This window comes from Mesoplodon densirostris, chromosome X (assembly GCF_025265405.1).
Source record: "Mesoplodon densirostris isolate mMesDen1 chromosome X, mMesDen1 primary haplotype, whole genome shotgun sequence".
In the NCBI taxonomy this organism is placed as follows: domain Eukaryota; kingdom Metazoa; phylum Chordata; class Mammalia; order Artiodactyla; family Ziphiidae; genus Mesoplodon; species Mesoplodon densirostris.
This window is the reverse complement of record NC_082681.1, coordinates 19,929,902-19,949,878: the sequence shown is the minus strand read 5'-3', so window position 1 is coordinate 19,949,878 and position 19,977 is coordinate 19,929,902. Positions and strand designations below refer to the sequence as shown.

Below are 19,977 nucleotides of genomic sequence, written 5' to 3'. Positions count from 1 at the left end.
CTTTGTCAGAAACAGAACTTCCAATTATTTCATTATTCTAATGGGAAACATATATTCTAATTTATGGCGGGGGTTTATAGGATTGTATTTCAGGGACTGTCATTGAGAATTGTATGGCACTAATCTATACAGCAAAGAAGAATTGATACCTTCGGCAATTTCTTGATCGTTTTTGCCATTTGTGGCTCAGTATCTACTTTGCTAATACTTAAAACGATAAATACTATGTAATTCAGTCTGTCATGTCGGCTTGATATAATATGAACTGTGCTTTGAAATATTAAATTTGAGAATCTCTTTACCGTCTCCATACTTTTGCCTTTTCCAGAATGTCATATAGTTGGAATCATACAGTATGTAGCCTTTTCAGATTGGTTTCTTTCACTTCGTTGGCCTTTTTTTTTTTGGTGGGGGGGGTTAGTTGTTAATGCTTACAAGAAAGGATCCAATGGACAAGAGATTGAAGGTACAAGAAGGAGGATTCAGGCACAAGTGGAACAATTGCCCTGTGATAAGGAGGACCTTTCCACTGTAATAGGAGAGAAGGAAGAGGATAAGTGGTTCCTATCAGGTCTGTTTTCTCTGTGATGGAGAATGTAGGGAGAGGGGTGAGGTTTGGAAGTTGAAAGAGAGAGAAGTTGTTTTGAAAGAATACTTGTGAAGACCAGGGGAGGAAGTTTGCCTAGAGAAATGTAAAGTTTCCGGACTGAATTGGACCAGTTGAGGTTGGTAACCATGAATTTATAAAGTGATGCCATCAGTCAGGTTGTGTGACATTTCCTACAGCATTACAGGATCCTGAGTGTAGAATAGAGAAAGTATCTAGTTGGTTCATTCAGAATCGGAATTTTTCCAAGTGGGTTCAACAAAGGAGTAAAGGGATAAGGGAGTTTAGAATATTTGTGAGAGTAAAGAAACTGAAAGGAATTAATAGACTGGAGATCCTGGTAAGATTGAAGAACAATGAGAATGAAAGTACTTGGGAAAGCAATCATCTGTGGTCCCAAAGTATGATATAGTGATTTCAGAGGTAGAATCCTTTTAGGTGATTATGAGGTATCTGGGTATGATTATAGGGATTAGGTGTTTGATGGAGGACATCAGTGAAGATTAAGGAACTGAATGGCTAGGTGTTGCTTGGATTGTCCATGTGGATAGTGAAATCACCCAGCATGATGGGCAGGGGTCAGGATGGAGAAGAGGGCTGTGAGCTGTGTGCTAAAGAAAGTGATGTGTGAGTGGAATGATTGGGAGTTGGCAATTATTAGCAAGCAGGAGAGGAAGAAGGTAGCATAGTCTGTGGACCAGCAGAATGGACGTCATCTGGGAGTTTGTTAGAAATGCCTGATCTGAAGCCCCACCCCTGACCTACTTAATAGGAATTTAAACAAGATCCCAGGTGGTTTGTATGCATATTAAATTTGGGAAGCAGTGGTTTAGTTGAATGACATGGACCTCAGCGGTGCAGGGCTTTTTACAAGGGAATGGAGAATTAATGGCTCAACAATGCTGTCTAGCAGAACTTTCTGTGATGATGGAAATGTTCTATATTTGCACTGTCCAATATGGTAGCCACTAGCCACATGTGGTGATTGAGTGCTTAAAATGGTGTAGTGCCCTCCTATATGTTAGAAATGGACTGGAATAGCCAGAATTAAATCCTACATCTTATGTTTCCCCCCCGTTGGCCTGTGTTTACATAATAGGTATATCCTTTACCTTTTTTAAAAAATAAGTTAATTTAATTTATTTATTTATTTTTGGCTGCGTTCGGTCTTCGTTGCTGCGCGCGGGCTTTCTCTAGTTGCGGTGAGCGGGGGCTACTCTTCACTGTGGTGCGCGGGCTTCTCATTGTGGTGGCTTCTCTTGTTGCAGAGCACGGGCTCTAGGTGCACGGGCTTCAGTAGTTGTGGCTCGCAGGCTCTAGAGCGCAGGCTCAGTAGTTGTGGCTCACGGGCTTAGTTGCTCTGCAGCATGTGGGATCTTCCTGGACCAGGGCTCAAACCCGTGTCCCCTGCATTGGCAGGCGGATTCTTAACCACTGCGCCACCAGGGAAGCCCTTTTACCTTTTTTTAAAGCAATATTTCAAAAATGTCAAATGTTGGCAATAGCAAATAGCTTTAGCTTGTACCAGATGCCAGTCTGTATTTTGTAGAAGTACTTTAATATGATAATTTGTCATCACTAAACATATGACTACTTATAAGGAACTGTGATTACAAATGAATGGTGGTTCTTTTAAAATCATTTTCATTAAGGGTATTAAGGTCTTTGCATTAAATAATTTATATGGAGCAAAGTAATCTGTGAAGAGATAGAGAACAGTATCTAGAGTAGATGCTGGGTGTTAGATATTCACAGCAAGAATGTGTAGAATGTAAGTCATCATCACAAACATAACCTCAGCTCAGTTTAAATTCTTAATTGTAAGGAGCCAAACTTGTGGTTTATTATATTTCTTAAATTACCCAATATAGAATGTTTTGCATGGGATGGGTACTCAAGAAATGTTTGTAACTTATTCATTTTCTTTGGCTTGAAACTAAGAACAGTATTTAACGTGTCACTTGTTTTTGGGTGATACTTCTTGTCCTGTAGCTTCTCTTGTGCTGGGTGTCAGTAGAGAAAGATGAATTAATAAAACAGGGTTTCACTCTGGGGGGAGTTACAGAATTTAGCAGCAGATATGTGACTAACTGATTAAAATACAGTGGTGATACATGGAAATACTTAGAGATAAAGGTGCATGATGTTTGCATCTTACTCTTTAACCTTTCAGAAAAAGGTATATGGATAGAGAGAATGAATGATAAAGTATATGTGGTAAGATATTAACATTTGGGTGAAGGGTATATAGGAATTTTTTTTAAAGATTTTTATAAGTCTGAAATTAGTGATAAGTGCCACAATTACAGTCACCATAAAATCCCAGGTATTCTGAGACAGTGTAAACAAATCAGGGACTTGGTGGAGCCCCTAATGTACAATTTGGGAGCTTTATTAGAGGTGTTTGTCAAATCATATAACTCAGTTTATGTTTCAGGAAATAGTTATATTGGAAGTATGTTGAAAGTGTGTTGTCATTTATGTAGATTCAAGCCTTTGCCTGGTTTAATAGTCCCTTAATATTTTCTTTCCCTTGTTCTTTTTCTCTAGATTATGCTGCAGTTTCCACTCTTCATTACTTTTATTAAGTGGAAGTTTAGGGAGATTTTAATATGGTATCAAAAGTGTTTAAAAACCTTTTAAATTTAGGTACATTGAATAGATTTATTAGGTACTGGAAAGGCAGTTTTGTACACTGGTTGAATATGGGCTTTGAATTCAGATGTATGTTTGAATCTTAGCTCTGCCACTTACTAGTCACGTGATCTTGGGCAAGCTATTTAGTATCTCTTAGAACCTTAATACTGCATCTGTAAAATGGGGATTAAAAAACCCCACCTTATAGGATTATTGTAAGAATTAAATGAAATGATGCATGTGAAGCTCTTAGCAATGTGCCTGGTACATAGTAAGTTGCTCAGTAAATACTACATTCTGTATCATTATGGTTGTAACCATTATTCCTTGAAAACTCTACCTACCTCTCTTACCACTCATCTTTTCATGTGCTCTTCCTTGGAAGATAATAGAATTTAAACTGTGTGATTTAACTTGGAAAATTTTAGTAATTTATTCAAACTGTGCTCTTTGCTAGAATTGACTCCATATTCTTTCTTTGATTCACCAGATTTGTTGACTACCCATGTGCAAAGTGCTGTGCTAGGCATTATTTACACTCATCTTTGTTTTAGCGCACTTTATAAACTTGCATTATAGGAAGTGTGAAACATACGCAAAAGTATGTTTGAAAAAAAGGCCGAATTCACAGTAAGATAGACAAGATGAAAAGGCAGAGGGCTATGTACCAGATGAAGGAACAAGATAAGACCCCAGAAAAACAACTAAATGAAGTGGAGATAGGCAACCTTCCAGAAAAAGAATTCAGAATAATGATAGTGAAGATGATCCAGGACCTTGGAAAAAGAATGGAGGCAAAGATCGAGAAGATGCAAGAAATGTTTAACAAAGACCTAGAAGAATTAAAGAACAAACAAACAGAGATGAACAATACAATAACTGAAATGGAAACTACACTAGAAGGAGTCAATAGCAGAACAACTGAGGCCAAAGAACAGATAAGTGACCTGTAAGACAGAATGGTGGAATTCACTGCTGTGGAACAGAATAAAGGAAAAGAAATGAAAACAGCCTAAGAGACCTCTGGGACAACATTAAACGGAACAACATTTGCATTACAGGGGTCCCAGAAGGAGAAGAGAGAGAGAAAGGACCCGAGAAAATATTTGAAGAGATTATAGTAGAAAACTTCTCTAACATGGGAAAGGAAATAGCCACCCAAGTCCAGGAAGCACAGAGAGTCCCATACAGGATAAACCCAAGGAGAAACACACCGAGACACATAGTAATCAAATGGGCAAAAATTAAAGACAAAGAAAGATTATTGAAAGCAACAAGGGAAAAACGACAAATAACATACAAGGGAACTCCCGTAAGGTTAACAGCTGATTTCTCAGCAGAAACTCTACAGGCCAGAAGGGAGTGGCATGATATACTTAAAGTGATGAAAGGGAAGAACCTACAACCAAGATGACGCTACCTGGCAAGGACCTCATTCAGATTCGATGGAGAAATCAAAAGCTTTACAGACAAGCAAAAGCTAAGAGAATTCAGCACCACCAAACCAGCTCTACAGCAAATGCTAAAGGAACCTCTCTAAGTGAGAAACACAAGAGAAGAAAAGGACCTACAAAAACAGACCCAAAACAGTTAAGAAAATGGTCATAGGGATATACATATTGATAATTACCTTAAACATGAATGGATTAAATGCTCCAACCAAAAGACACAGGCTCGCTGAATGGATACAAAAACAAGACCCATCTATATGCTGTCTACAAGAGACCCACTTCAGATCTAGGGACACATACAGACTGAAAGTGAGGGGATGGAAAAAGATATTCCAGGCAAATGGAAATCCAAAGAAAGCTAGAGTAGCAATACTCATATCAGATAAAATAGACTTTAAAATAAAGAATGTTACAAGAGACAAGGAAGGACGCTACATACTGATCAAGGGATCAATCCAAGAAGAAGATATAATAATTATAAATATATATGCACCCAACATAGGAGCACCTCAATACATAAGACAACTGCTAACAGCTATAAAAGAGGAAAACGACAGTAACACAATAATAGTGGGGGACTTTAATACCTCACTTACACCAATGGACAGATCATCCAAACAGAAAATTAATAAGGAAACACAAGCTTTAAATGACACAATAGACCAGATAGATTTAATTGATATTTATAGGACATTCCATCCAAAAACAGCAGATTACACTTTCTTCTCAAGTGCGCACAGAACATTCTCCAGGACAGATCACATCTTGGGTCACAAATCAAGCCTCAGTAAATTTAAGAAAATTGAAATCATATCAAGCATCTTTTCTGACCACAACGCTATGAGATTAGAAATGAATTACAGGGAAAGAAACGTAAAAAACGCAAACACATGGAGGCTAAACAATACGTTACTAAATAACCAGGAGATCACTGAAGAAATCAAAGAGGAAATCAGAAAATACCCGGAGACAAATGACAATGAAAACATGATGATCCGAAACCTATGGGATGCAGCAAAATCAGTTCTAAGAGGGAAGTTTACAGCTATACAGGCCTACCTCAAGAAACAAGAAAAATCTCAAACAATCTAAACTTACACCTAAAGGAACTAGAGAAAGAAGAACAAACAAAACACAAAGTTAGTAGAAGGAAATAAACCATAAAGATCAGAGCAGAAATAAATGAAAGACAAACAAAGAAAACAATAGCAAAGATCAATAAAACTAAAAGCTGGTTCTTTGAGAAGATAAACAAAATTGATAAACCATTAGCCAGACTCATCGGGAAAAAGAGGGAGAGGACTCAAATCAATAAAATTAGAAATGAAAAAGGAGAAGTTACAATAGACACCGCAGAAATACAAAACATCCTAAGAGACTACTACAAGCAACTCTATGCCAATAAAATGGACAACCTGGAAGAAATGGACAAATTCTTAGAAAGGTATAACCTTCCAAGACTGAACCAGGAAGAAATAGAAAATACAAACAGACCAGTCACAAGTAATGAAATTGAAACTGTGATTAAAAATCTTCCAACAAAAGTCCCGGACCAGATGGCTTCAGAGGTGAATTCTATCAAACATTTAGAAAAGAGATAACACCCATCCTTCTCAAACTCTTCCAAAAAATTGCAGAGGAAGGAACACTCCCAAACTCATTCTGTGAGGTCACCATCACCCTGATACCAAAACCAGACAGATCCTACAAAAGAAGAAAATTACAGACCAATATCACTGATGAATATAGATGCAAAAATCTCAACAAAATACTAGCAAACAGAATCCAACAGCACATTAAAATGATCATACACCATGATCGAGTGGGATTTATCCCAGGGATGCAAGGATTCTTCATTATACGCAAATCAGTCAAGGTGATACACCATATTAACAAATTGAAGCAGAAAAACCATATGATCATCTCAATAGATGCAGAAAAAGCTTTTGACAAAATTCAACACCCATTTATGATAAAAACTCTCCAGAAAGTGGGCATAGAGGGAACCTGCCTCAACATAATAAAGGCCATATACGACAAACCCACAGCAAACATCATTCTCAATGGTGAAAAACTGAAACCATTTCCTCTAAGATCAGGAACAAGACAAGGATGTCCACTCTCTCCACTATTATTCAACATGGTTTTGGAAGTCCTAACCACGGCAATCAGAGAAGAAAAAGAAATAAAAGGAATACAAATTGGAAAAGAAGAAGTAAAACTGTCACTGTTTGCAGATGACATGATACTATACATAGAGAATCTTAAAGATGACATCAGAAAGCTACTAGGGCTAATCAATGAATTTGGTAAAGTTGCAGGATATAAGATTAATGCACAGAAATCTCTTGTATTCCTATACACTAAGGATGAAAAATCTGAAAGAAATTAAGGAAACACTCCCATTTACCATTGCAACAATAAGAATACAAGACCTAGGAATAAACTTACCTAGGGAGACAAAAGACCTGTATGCAGAAAACTATAAGACACTGATGAAAGAAATTAAAGATGATACAAACAGATGGAGAGATATACCACGTTCTTGGATTGGAAGAATCAACATTGTGAAAATGACTATACTACCCAAAGCAATCTACAGATTCAGTGCAATCCCTATCAAATTACCAATAGCATTTTTTACGGAACTAGAACAAAAAATCTTAAAATTTGTATGGAGACACAAAAGACCCCGAATAGCCAAAGCAGTCTTGAGGGAAAAAAACGGAGCTGGGGGAATCAGACTTCCTGACTTCAGACTATACTACAAAGCTACAGTAATCAAGACAATATGGTACTGGCACAAAAACAGAAACATAGATCAATGGAACAGGATAGAAAGCCCAGAGATAAACCTATGCACCTATGGTCAACTAATCTATGACAAAGGAGGCAAAGATATACAATGGAGAAAAGACAGTCTCTTCAATAAGTGGTGCTTGGAAAACTGAACATCTATATGTAAAAGAATGAAATTAGAACACTCCCTAACACCATACACAAAAATAAACTCAAAATAGATTAGAGACCTAAATGTAAGACTGGACACTATAAAACTCTTAGAGGAAAACATAGGAAGAACACTCTTTGACATAAATCACAGCAAGATCTTTTTTGATCCACCTCCTAGAGTAATGGAGATAAAAACAAAAATAAACAAATGGGACCTAATGAAACTTAGAGGCTTTTGCAAAGCAAGGGAAACTACAAACAAGACAAAAAGACAACCCTCAGAATGGGGGAAAATATTTGCAAACAACTCAGCGGACAAAGGATTAATCTCCAAAATACAAAGAGCTCATGCAGCTCAGTATTAAAAAAACAACCCAATCCAAAAAATGGGCAGAAGACCTAAGTAGACATTTCTCCAAAGAAGACATACAGATGGCCAAGAAGCACACGAAAAGCTGCTCAACATCAGTAATTATTAGAGAAATGCAAATCAAAACTACAATGAGGTATCACCTCACACCAGTTAGAATGGGCATCATTAGTCAATCTACAAACAGCAAATGCTGGAGAGGGTGTGGAGAAAAGGGAACCCTCTTGCATTGTTGGTGGGAATGTAGATTGATACAGCCACTATGGAGAACTGTATGGAGGTTCGTTAAAAAACTAAAAATAGAACTACCATACGACCAAGCAATCCCACTACTGGGCATATACCCTGAGAAAACCATAATTCAAAAAGAGCCATGTACCACAATGTTCATTGCAGCTCTGTTTACAGTAGCTAGGTCATGGAAGCAACCTAAATGCCCATCGACAGACGAATGGATAAAGAAGATGTGGTACATATATACAATGGAATATTACTCAGCCATAAAAAGGAACGAAATTGGGTCATTTGTTGAGACGTGGATGGATCTAGAGACTGTCATACAGAGTGAAGTAAGTCAGAAAGAGAAAAACCAATATCGTATATTAATGCATATATGTGGAACCTAGAAAAATGGTACAGATGGACCAGTTTGCAGGGCAGAAATAGAGACACAGATGTAGAGAAGAAACGTATGGACACCAAGGGGAGAAAGCGGCAGGGGGGTGGGGGGTGTGATGAACTGAGTGATTGGGATTGACATATATACACTGATGTGTATAAAACTGATGACTAATAAGGACCTGCTGTATAAAAAAATAATAAAATTAAGTTAAAAAATTTTTAAAAAATGTAGGGACATGAGGAGAGCGTAAAAAAAAATCCCCATCACCCAGCTTTAGCAACCGTCAGCTCCTGGCCAGTCTTGTTTCATCTATACCCTTACCCACTTCCTCCACCTGGATTATTTTAAATTAAATCCCAGCTATCATATTTCATTTTGGCACACTTAATTAAGAATAATATATTTTATGTATGTTACATTTTTATATATGCACATGTATATGTATATGCCTAAAAGAAATCATTTATCTGCTAACTTTACTGGAAAAACAGAGTTTGCTTGTGACCAGGGGCATGCAGAGCAAATGCTCACCACGTTCCCATTGGAGACGGCAGGGCAGAGGACCTCCAGTCTTGCTTTTGTAGCTGCCCTAAAGATTCAAAGCAGATGTGGTAATGCTTACCCCAACTTTAATACTTGCCCTTTTTCTTAAAAAGAAAATTCTGACAAATGTTTATTGAGTGCCTGCTGGGTGTGGGCACATTGGGGAGTTTAGAAAAGAAGCCCCTTGTGGGCAAAGAGCTTACAGTCTACACAAGGTATGATGAGTAATAATTAACAATTGAATAGAATTTCATAGTTTACAGAGTGCTTTTCTCAAACATTTTCTTAAAGCAGCCTTTTCAGGAAGGTGTTCTTATTAGTCCCATTTGATATACCAGGAGACTTGCGAGTGTTAAGTAACTTCACCAAGTTAAGGCCTAGAAAGTGGCAGACTTCAGACTTTCTGTCCAGGGGTCCTTTCTACTTCATACTGTTAAGTGATGTGAGAATTTAGGAGAAGGAAGGAAATGGGGCTTAAACCAGGAAGATATAAGATGAGGAAAACATTGATTAGGAGGGAGAAGAGAATTGGTAAAGGGACAGATAGGGCTTATATGATACTAGGAGGAGGGGAGAGTTGGTTTCCTGGTAAGTTGGTCAACCCCTGTCACATAGGGGCAATCAGAAGGGTAACAGAGAAGAGCCTGGCCATTCTAAGGTGACATGGACATCTGTACTCATAAAGGTGGGGAACACTTGGAAACACAGGAAAGGAGGACAACCTTATTTTGCTACTTACCTTATCAAGTCTGGATTTTTAGAAATTGTAGTTGTGAATACAAGGGTAAGGTTTTATTTTCTCCCATATTCTTTTGTTTGAATAGGTATATGAACATTGTACAAAAACAGCAATACAAAAGAGTGTAGACTGTAAGTAAGCTTTCCTCTCATCCTTGTCCTTGTATCTCAGTTTCCAAATTTTTTTGCTGAAAGCAACATCTACTGTCAGTTTCTTTTGTGTCCTTCCAGAGCAATGCATACATAAGCGTATGTATAGCTATCCTTTTTCTAACTTGCAGGAGCATATGAAGATGTTTATTTCCATGATAATGGGTATTACTACTTCCAAAGCATATAGTAGTGACTCACTGACATGTGTTTGTCCCAGCTCTGTTACTCCCTAGCTTTGTGATCTTAGGCAGAATTATTTAACTTTTCTGAATTTACTTATCTATAAAATGGAGGATGGGGATGGTGACTGATAAAACCTCATGGGGCTGTTTGAGGTTGCATGAGATAGTGCATGTAAACTGCATAGCACATCTGGTATAGTCAAAACTCAAAAAGCTCAAATGTTAGCTCTTATATTTTGGGTATTTGCATTTACATATTAAATGGAAAAGGGCAAGATGCAGAATAGTATGCTTAGAATGCCATTTGTTTGTATATTCTTTTAAAACAGATTTGCATATGCATAGAAAATAATAGCTGACATTTATTGAGAGTGTCTTATGTGCCAGGCCCTGTTCTAGATTAAGTACCTTACAGGAACTAACTCATTTAATTCAAGAACCCTCTGAGGTAGGTCTCAGGTCCAAGGACACACAGTCTGTGACAGATCCAGGGTTCAAAACCAGGCTCTCTACCCTTGAGATTGAGAAAAGAAGCATTAACGGTACCTTGAGAGGAAGGGAGTGAGTATGAAGAAAAGGAAGCAAGGAAGCTAGAGCACTAGCTGGGAGTGCAGAGCAGATGGAATTGGAAGGTGGAAAGGAAGATTCTCCCTACTTTTATGCAGATAGTTCTTTTATAATTATTATTAAAAATAACTTTTAAGAATGTTAAAACATTTTCAGTTTTGAATTAGAAAAATAAACAATAAGTAACCATGAAAAATTTAAACAAAGGTGCTCTGACTAGCTTCATACTCACATTTTCATGTGCAAATAATTTTCAAATATTTTCTAGGATAAATTCCCAAAAATAAAATCACTGGGTCAAAGGGTTTAATCTTTTTAAGGTTCTCAATACGCAATGCCATATTACTTTTTAGAAAGATTGTGCTAGATTATATTCCCGTCAGCAGTGGCTGACTTTACCCCCTCCTTTCACCACATTGGATGTTATAAATTCTTTTAAATACAAACGTAGTACATAGCCCATTGTTAAAAAAATTAAAATAGTACAAAAGTACTCTTAAAATTAAAGTAATTCAGAAAGCCCTCTCTTCACCCCAAAATCACTCTCAGTAGTAGTAGAGTTCCTACTACTAACAGTTTGTATATCTTCCTAGAACCTTTCTTACATACGTACAATCTTACGTATATCTGCATATGTGCACCATTTGTAATACAATGGCATCAGTATACATAGATAATGTTATGCAACTTGTTTTTTTCATTCTGTGATGTATCAGACACCCTTCTCTGTCTGTGCATACAGATCAACCTCATTCTTTTTAACAGTTGTGTTACATCCCATAGAATAAATAGAACCATAGTTTATTTAAGGATTTCTCTTAATAAAAATCAGTTATATCTATTTTTTTTCACATACAAATAAAACTGCATTGATCTTCCTTATACGTATGTGCTTATGTACTTGTGCAAGTGATTCTATAGGATAAAGTCCTAGAAATGGGGGTGCCAGGAGAGACTCTGTGCATTTAACATTGGGAATAAGTACTGTCACATGTACCAACAGTGTATGAGAGTGTCCAGTTCCCTACAACTGTGCTGGATATTATCAGTCTTATAATTTTTACGAATCTGATTATCTCATTTAATTTCCATTTCTCTTATCATTAGTAAGGTTGTGCTTCTGCCCATGTTTTTTCAGTCATTTATATTTCTTCTGTGAATTGTCAGTCCTATCCTTTGCACGTTTTTCTTTCAAGGTTCGTCTTTTTAAAATTGGTTTGAAGTGCTGTCTGTAAAATATAGATATTAATTCCCTGCCACTAAATGGCTTCTTAGGTGTCCTAACCCCAAGATTATAAAAAAAAAATCTCTTCCATTTTCTTCTGTTACATTTCTGGTTTGTTATTTTATTAGACTTTTTGGATCCATCTATAACTTTTTCATATGGTATGAGAAAAGGAATCTGAATTTTTAGAAAATGGGTACCCAGTTGTGCCATAATGTCTCTCCCCCACTCATTTGAAATGCTACCGTTATCATACTCTGATTTCCCATATGCATGTGGGTCTCTTTTCAACCCGGCTTTCTCTTCTACTGACATGTGTCTATTCCTGTGCCAGTGTTTTAACTACTGTTGCTTTATGGTATATTTTGATATCTTTTTTTTAAAAAGATAGTCTTGTGTATTATACATTTACTCTTCCAGAAAACTGGAATCAACTTTCAATTCTGTTTTATCAGCATTTCATTAAATTAGGTTAGCAAGAACTGATACCATTCTAATGTTGATCCTGTTCATCCAGAAGCATGGCTTATCTCAACATTTTTGTGGGGCTTCTTTTATATTTGTATTTCTAACACATTTTTTGTTGGGTTTATTGTAGTTTTTTACAACTACTTAAAGACTGCTATTTTGATAGGTGAAAATGATGTATCACTTAATTTACACTTCTTTGACTTAGAGACGTCAAATTTTCTAAAAGTGTATTTATTTATTTATTTTAAAGTTTACTTTGGCTGTGTTGGGTCTTTGTTGCTGTGCGCGGGCTTTCTCTAGTTGCGGCGAGCGGGGGCTACTCTTCGTTGCGGTGTGCAGGCTTCTCATTGCGGTGGCTTCTCTTATTGCAGAGCATGGGCCCTAGACGTGTGGGCTTCAGTAGTTGCAGTGTGTGGGCTCTGTAGTTGTGGCTCACAGGCTCTAGGGCGCAGGCTCAGTAGTTATGGCACACAGGCTTAGTAGCTCCGTGGCATGTGGTATCTTCCTGGACCAGGGATTGAACCCGTGTCCCTTGCATTGGCAGGGGGATTCCTAACCACTGCGCCACCAGGGAAGTCCCTAAAAGTATATTTAACTACTTATGTTCTACGAATTATTTGATCATATGCTTCACCCATTTTTCTGTTGGGGTCTTAATCTTTTATGAGCTTATCAGACCATAAAGATACTAATCCTTTGTCATAAATACAGCAGATGTTCTTCCAGTTTGTTTGCCTTCTAATTTTATCACTTTTTTTTTTACTTTCAGAAGTTTAAAAGTCTAATATAGTTAAATCTGTCAATCTTTTGTGATTTTTTTTTAACTATTGCTGTTAAAGTCCCCTAAAATTTTATACTGAACGATTCCATGTTTAGGACAGACAAATATGCCATCTGGAAAACTAGCCATGTTGGCCTGATAATGGAATCAGTTAAGTAATTTCTTTATAGGTGTTTAACAATGTAGTGTTATTATAGTGTTAGGGATTATTTGTTTTCATTGTAAATAACAGAATATTATGTATATCACATATATGCTGTAATATATATCAGGATGATTGGAACATTTGGTTATGATTTTTCATTTTAATTTTTGGCACATGCAATTAATTCTAATAGCTTTAATGAAATTCTGTGTCTTAAAAATTGTCAGATTGAATGTTTAAAGTAGGTGGCATGTTCTGATGTGAAATTTGCTATAGTGTTAAGATCAGAATTATCTTTAATTGACTTGTCTGTCTTCACAGGGAGAGTTATTCACATGAATTTGTCTTATTCCTATAAAACACTATCCACTTTTACCTTCCCCCCGCTTTCTTCCCTTAAATCCTACCATAGTTAGGTGAAGTTACATTGATATAAATTTTTATTAACTGTTTTGCAAATGGTCTAATGCTCTCAGTTCCTGGAGTTTATATATTCAAGTATATTCAATGATTAAATTACCCTTTCTTTATCATAATGAATGTGCTTTTATTGCTTAAAAAACCCTTTAAAGTATTTATTAAGAAAGATCAGCATCTGAGAAGAGGAGTTGATATGCTTTCTCATGGAAGAAATTAGTCCGTGGAATTATAGTCGATAATTTAAGGTAAAAGAAAAAACAATGTAGGTATTAGAGCTATGCCTAAAACTTTCTTAGTTTGACACTAAGACAAGTGAATATTTGGTTTTTATACCTTTTTGAACACTAAGTACATTGTCTTATATACAGTAGGCCCTCAGTAAATATTTTTAGTGAATAACTGAATGAAGCACCTCTATTAATGGTAGAAATACTTTTCAAATTACTGGGAAGCACAGTTCTAAAACTTCTACATAAATTTTGTTTAATCCATTAACGTATACACAGACAACCTGCACCATAGCTTTTCTACCACTTATGTTAGAAATTCCTTTTATACTTAATATTTGTTTAATTACTTGATCAGTTGGTTAGTTCATTTGTAGATATCTTCCTTGTTGAATTTGATCTTTTGATTTTCATGATAGTTTAAAGAGCTATCTAGAGGAGTGCTGTACAATAGAACTTGCCTGTAATGATAGAAACATTCTATATCTGTGATGTCCAGTAGAGACTCAGCTTGCCACATGTGACTAATAAACACGTGAAATGTGGTCAGTGCGACTGAGAAACTGAAGGTTTAATTTTTTTTTTTTTTTTTTTTTTTGCGGTATGCGGGCCTCTCACTGTTGTGGCCTCTCCCGTTGTGGAGCACAGGCTCCGGACGCGCAGGCTCAGCGGCCATGGCTCACGGGCCCAGCCGCTCCGCGGCATGTGGGATCTTCCCGGACTGGGGCACAAACCCGTGTCTCCTGCATCGGCAGGCGGACTCTCAACCACTGCGCCACCAGGGAAGCCCTAATTTCATTTAATTATAAATGACTTAAATTTTAAAAAGCCACATGTTGCCAGTGGCTACTATATTGGACAGCACAGATACACCTACTTTATTTTCATTTAGCTTTCCAAGTTATAGCAACTTTATTTTCTGGGTAATTGTTCTGATTTCACCAACAGTGTGAGGTAAAACTCTTTGAAACCTATGGTAAAAAAAAATTATACAAGATCTAATTCTAAAAAATTCCCTTATTAGAGTTTGGAAATGTTTATTGAATTATGTGCACAGTTAAGATCACAAAACTCATTTCCATAGAATTATAACTTTGATGGAAATAATTAATTTTACAGTGATTATAGTAAAACTATTTCTTTGTATTTGATTTTTGTTGCATTTATATGAAATGTTAGGCCACTATATCAAACATACCACAGATCATTTCTCCCCGTATCTTGAGGTGATTTTATTCTAAGGAGAAACATATGTTCTAAGGACCCATGAACTGATGCTCATTTTAAGATTGGTCCATGTAAAGCTTTGGTTCATTTTTAAGCAGCTGATCTAGAAGAAAGTTTTAATGAACATGAACTGGAGCCCTCATCACCTAAAAGTAAAAAGAAAAGTCGCAAAGGAAGGCCGCGAAAAACTAATTTTAAAGGGCTGTCGGAAGACACCAGGTCCACATCCTCCCATGGAACAGATGAAATGGAGAGTAGTTCCTATGTAAGTAGAAAAATGTTAGACTCTTACTTTTTGTTGCACCATGAATATTTCATCTGAACTGTGTTGATAGGTAAAGTTAATCATTTGAAATGTTAACTAAGCTTGAGGTACTGATAGCATATTTTCATGGATTTTTTTTCAAGTTTTTCATTTTCTTTTACATTTGCAGAGAGATAGGTCTCCACACAGAAGCAGCCCTAGTGACACCAGGCCTAAATGTGGATTTTGTCACGTAGGGGAGGAAGAAAATGAAGCAAGAGGAAAACTGCATATATTTAATGCCAAGAAGGCAGCTGCACATTATAAGTGCATGGTAAGTATGGTTCTTTTTATGTGCTTTTAAACCCAAGTTTTGGAAAATCATTTAGCTAGTAACCAAATATAGAACTTTCCTCCCCAGCATTAGTGTTTTAGAATTATGAATAGTGTGTCCTATAATCTCAAATCTTTTTTTAAAAGTATAATTGACTACAATATTATATTAGTTTCAGGTATACAACATAGTGATTCGATATTTTTATACATTACAAAATGATCACCACGATAAGATTACTTACCATCTGTCACCATACAAAGTTATTACAATATTATTGACTCTGTTTCCTATGCTGTACATTATATCCCCATGACTTACTTATTTTATAACTGGAAGTTCTATAATCCAAAATCTTCATAAACTCTAGATTTTAAAACATATAGCCTTTATGATTTAGTGCGATTTAAAGTAATCCTAATTATAGTTACTATGTTCCAGATAATCCATAATTAATGATTTCATAACTGTAAAAATTTCAGCTTTATAAACTTGTCTTGGAAGCTGTGTTTGGCCTCCACTATAACCTCGTAAAATGCTTTCTTATTGTACTTCATATACCATATTACAGTTATTCATTTATGAGCCTCTTTCCCCTAATAGACTCTTAAATTCCTTGAGGGTAAGAACTATATCTTATCTTTGCATCCTTAGATCCGGGTCTGACATATAGCATATGTAAACATTTTTGAACTAGATTGTATTGAATTACTCATCCCATTTATGATTAGGTTTAAAAAAAAATTATATTATTTAGGGAATTCCCTGGCGGTCCAGCGGTTAGGAGTCCATGCTCTCACTGCCGAGGGCCCGGGTTCAATCCCTGGTCGGGGAACTAAGATCCCACAAGCCACATGGCATGGCCAAAAAAAATTTTCTTTTAATTCTATTATTCATATCAGAGGTTCTTAACCAGAGATGCATATCAAATTTACCTGGGGAGCTTTCTCCATAATATGTACCCTTGGAGTAGATCCCATACATGTCTAGTTTGAAAAAAAAAAATCTCTAGGTGATTTTCATCTGCATCTATGATGGAAATTTGTCATTTTAAACTATTTTTGAAACTGTGGAAATGTAAAATAGTTGAGATGATAGGGTGACACTGCTGAACAACTCTCCTTGTTAAATGAAGCATTTAATCTTGGCTCCACACTGGCAACCTTAGTTTTATTCCATTGTCCTTATTTTGGGTTATGTTTTAATCAGATGTGAATAGATTAAAAAATATTTGAATCAGTACTTGATTATTAAGGAAAAGTCATCTTTCTCAGGATATTAAAATAATGTAACATATTTGTTCTTTTTTTTTTTTTTTTTTTTTTTGCTGTACGCGGGCCTCTCCCTGCTGTGGCCTCTCCCGTTGTGGAGCACAGGCTCCGGACACACAGGCTCCGCGGCCATGGCTCGCGGGCCCAGCCGCTCCGCGGCATGTGGGATCCTCCGGGATCGGGGCACGAACCCGTGTCCCCTGCATCGGCAGGCGGACTCTCAACCACTGCGCCACCATGGAAGCCCAACATATTTGTTCTTATGTTGTTTAATCTTTTTCTCACAAGGATTCTGAATATTAAATGTTCCTGCATTTTTCTTTTCTAGTTATTTTCTTCTGGCACAGTCCAGCTCACAACAACATCAAGAGCAGAATTTGGAGATTTTGATATTAAAACTGTACTTCAGGAGATTAAGCGAGGAAAAAGAATGGTCTGTGCTTTTATGTTTATGCTATGCAACATTACTCTTCTGACTTTGTGCTTTAAATTTAGAACACATCTCAAATTTATACAGTCATCAAAAAATTTAATATAAAGTAGTTCATATGTTAAAGTGAAGTATATATTTGACTTATTTGTAATGTAATAAAGGATGCTGATGTTACTGAAAGTTATTCCTCTTTCTATGTAACTTCATTACCTAAGACAATTATACTGAGGTTTATACTTCAGGGTATTTGGGAGTCTTTTAGTAAAACAAATGAAGATGTGAACATGACACACCTTATTAAGTTTAAAATGTTAAATTGTTTAAGCTCGCTTAAAGAAAAATTCCATGACCCCAATAGAACATTGAGAATCTCCCCATGTTGTTATTCATTCTTTTTTTTAATAAAAGGAGATTTTTTCAGAGGCTTCGGTTTAGTTAAAGTTCACATACATAGTTATGTCTCTTAATATGTTTATCATAGCTTTAAAGTTTCCTTTATAAAATGTGCCTAAGTCTCATGTTTTTAAACATACTGAATTACTAATAAATAGCTTTAAGAAATAATGGCATCTTTATTTGATGACTTACTCCTTTACAGTTTGTGAATATTATAAAATGTCATTGGAATGCAGAATCTTTAAGACAGCAGTTGTCTCTAGAAATGACTTTATTTAAAAATTTTTTTATTGTGAAAAATTTCAAACATCAAAATTAGAAAGACTAGTAACACACGTCTATCCATCACCTTGACTCATCAGTTATCAAGAATTTGCGGCACTCGTTTCATCTATGCCTTTTATTCTTGTTGCTTGAAGTATTTTAAAGCAGAGCTGAGACTTCATATCATTTCACCTCTACATATTTCAGTATGTATCTCTTAAAAGTTGGACATTTTCTTACCTAACCACAATGTCATTACACCTTATAAATTAACAATGAGTCTTCAGTGTTATTTAATACCTAGTTCGTATTTCCCCAATTGTCTCAAAACTATCTTTTTAAAGTTGGTTTGTGTGAATCAGAGGAGGTTCACATATTACATATGGTTGTTATATTTCCCTTGAGTAATCTAGGGCACTCCCTCCTCCCTGTCTTTGTTGTTTCTGTTTTTGTTTTGTTGTATGCCATTGACATGTTGAAGAAAACAAATTAATTGTCCTGTAGAATATCCCACATGTTTTATTTGTCTGTTTGCTTTTTCACAATGCTATTTAACTTGTCCCTCTATCCGCCAGATTTTCTTTTAAAGTGGAAGTTAGATGTAAAGCTTGATTAGATTCATTTTCAACATTTTGGGGGGTAAGAACACTTCACAGGTGGGACTATATCATCCATATTTTATCACATCAGACAAGTCATAATGTCTGACGTTGGATTCAGGTGGTGAGCTGATCCCTCCGTTGTGAAGCGCCCCTTCGGTCTTTCATCTAGTGGTTTCAGGCATTGTTGATCTTTGTCTGAATCCATTAGAAATGACTTTTTCTTTGTGGAACTGCATTTTTGAAGGTATAAAGATTATTGATGTCATTTGTTCCATTTAAATCCAGTTCAGTTTTTTGATACTTTGATTACTCTTCTAAAAATGAAACTCCTTTAAAACAGAATGTGGAGTACTAAAAAAAAAAAATAAAGGGGAAAAACTCACTTCATCGTATGTAGCGCAATGTTGTGTCATACAGCTAAAGTCAAATAGGTGACTAGGATAACAATTCACATTCTCTTGATCAACTTATTTACTTCTGCACTGTTGAATCTTAGTGTCAACACTAACCTAGCATCTCCCCAAGTGTGCTCCAAAGGAAATTAGTCCATCGGGATGCTCTCCCACTGCTCCAAAGTTAAAAGGGCATCTAGACTTCAATAAACTTGGGAAGTTTACTATACCCTCCTTCCTGGAGGAAGGCTGTCAGAAGTTCTGCAATCAAGTAATCTGTTGAAAACTAGCATTTCTTAAACTTCCTTGACTATGAAACCCTTCTTCCAACAATCACCTTAAGTCTTAAAAAGATGTCAGCCCCTTTAGTCTGTTTCTGCCCTTTTGCCTACTTGGTAGCAATCCCTCTCTGAGGGGCATTGCTTTCCTATCTTCTCATTCTTCCCCCCAGTCATAATAGGAAAGGAACTGATCTCAGGGAGGAAAAGAAGCCAACCACTAAAATATAGAATATGTTTTTGTGTGTGTGTTTGGCAGTATTAAGGAGTGTTCCCTTTATGTTTCGATGTCAGCTCTCTGATGGTTAGTAGAGTTAAATAATGGAAACATCAGGGGTGACTACATATTAGAAAGTCTGTCAAAGTATGATTTAAATTGCAGTGTTATTTAATACATATGCTATACAATAAGTTCAGTGCACTCTTTTTCAATAGAAAAACTGGC

The 19,977-nt window shown here is 36.3% G+C and overlaps 1 protein-coding gene across 4 annotated transcripts in view; it reads left to right on the top strand.

Moving 5' to 3' along the window:
- The window catches only part of PHF6 (PHD finger protein 6), a 53,230-nt gene that overhangs the window by 20,571 nt on the left and 12,682 nt on the right, over positions 1-19,977 (top strand). For 2 of the 4 annotated variants that reach the window (XM_060087702.1, XM_060087700.1), the window contains 3 exons: positions 15,417-15,583; positions 15,753-15,896; positions 17,496-17,600. In XM_060087702.1, the coding sequence (XP_059943685.1) occupies positions 15,417-15,583; positions 15,753-15,896; positions 17,496-17,600 (416 nt within the window). Of the gene's footprint in view, positions 1-15,413; positions 15,584-15,752; positions 15,897-17,495; positions 17,601-19,977 lie in introns of all 4 variants that reach the window. The other 2 variants (XM_060087701.1, XM_060087699.1) reach the window with 1 other exon arrangement.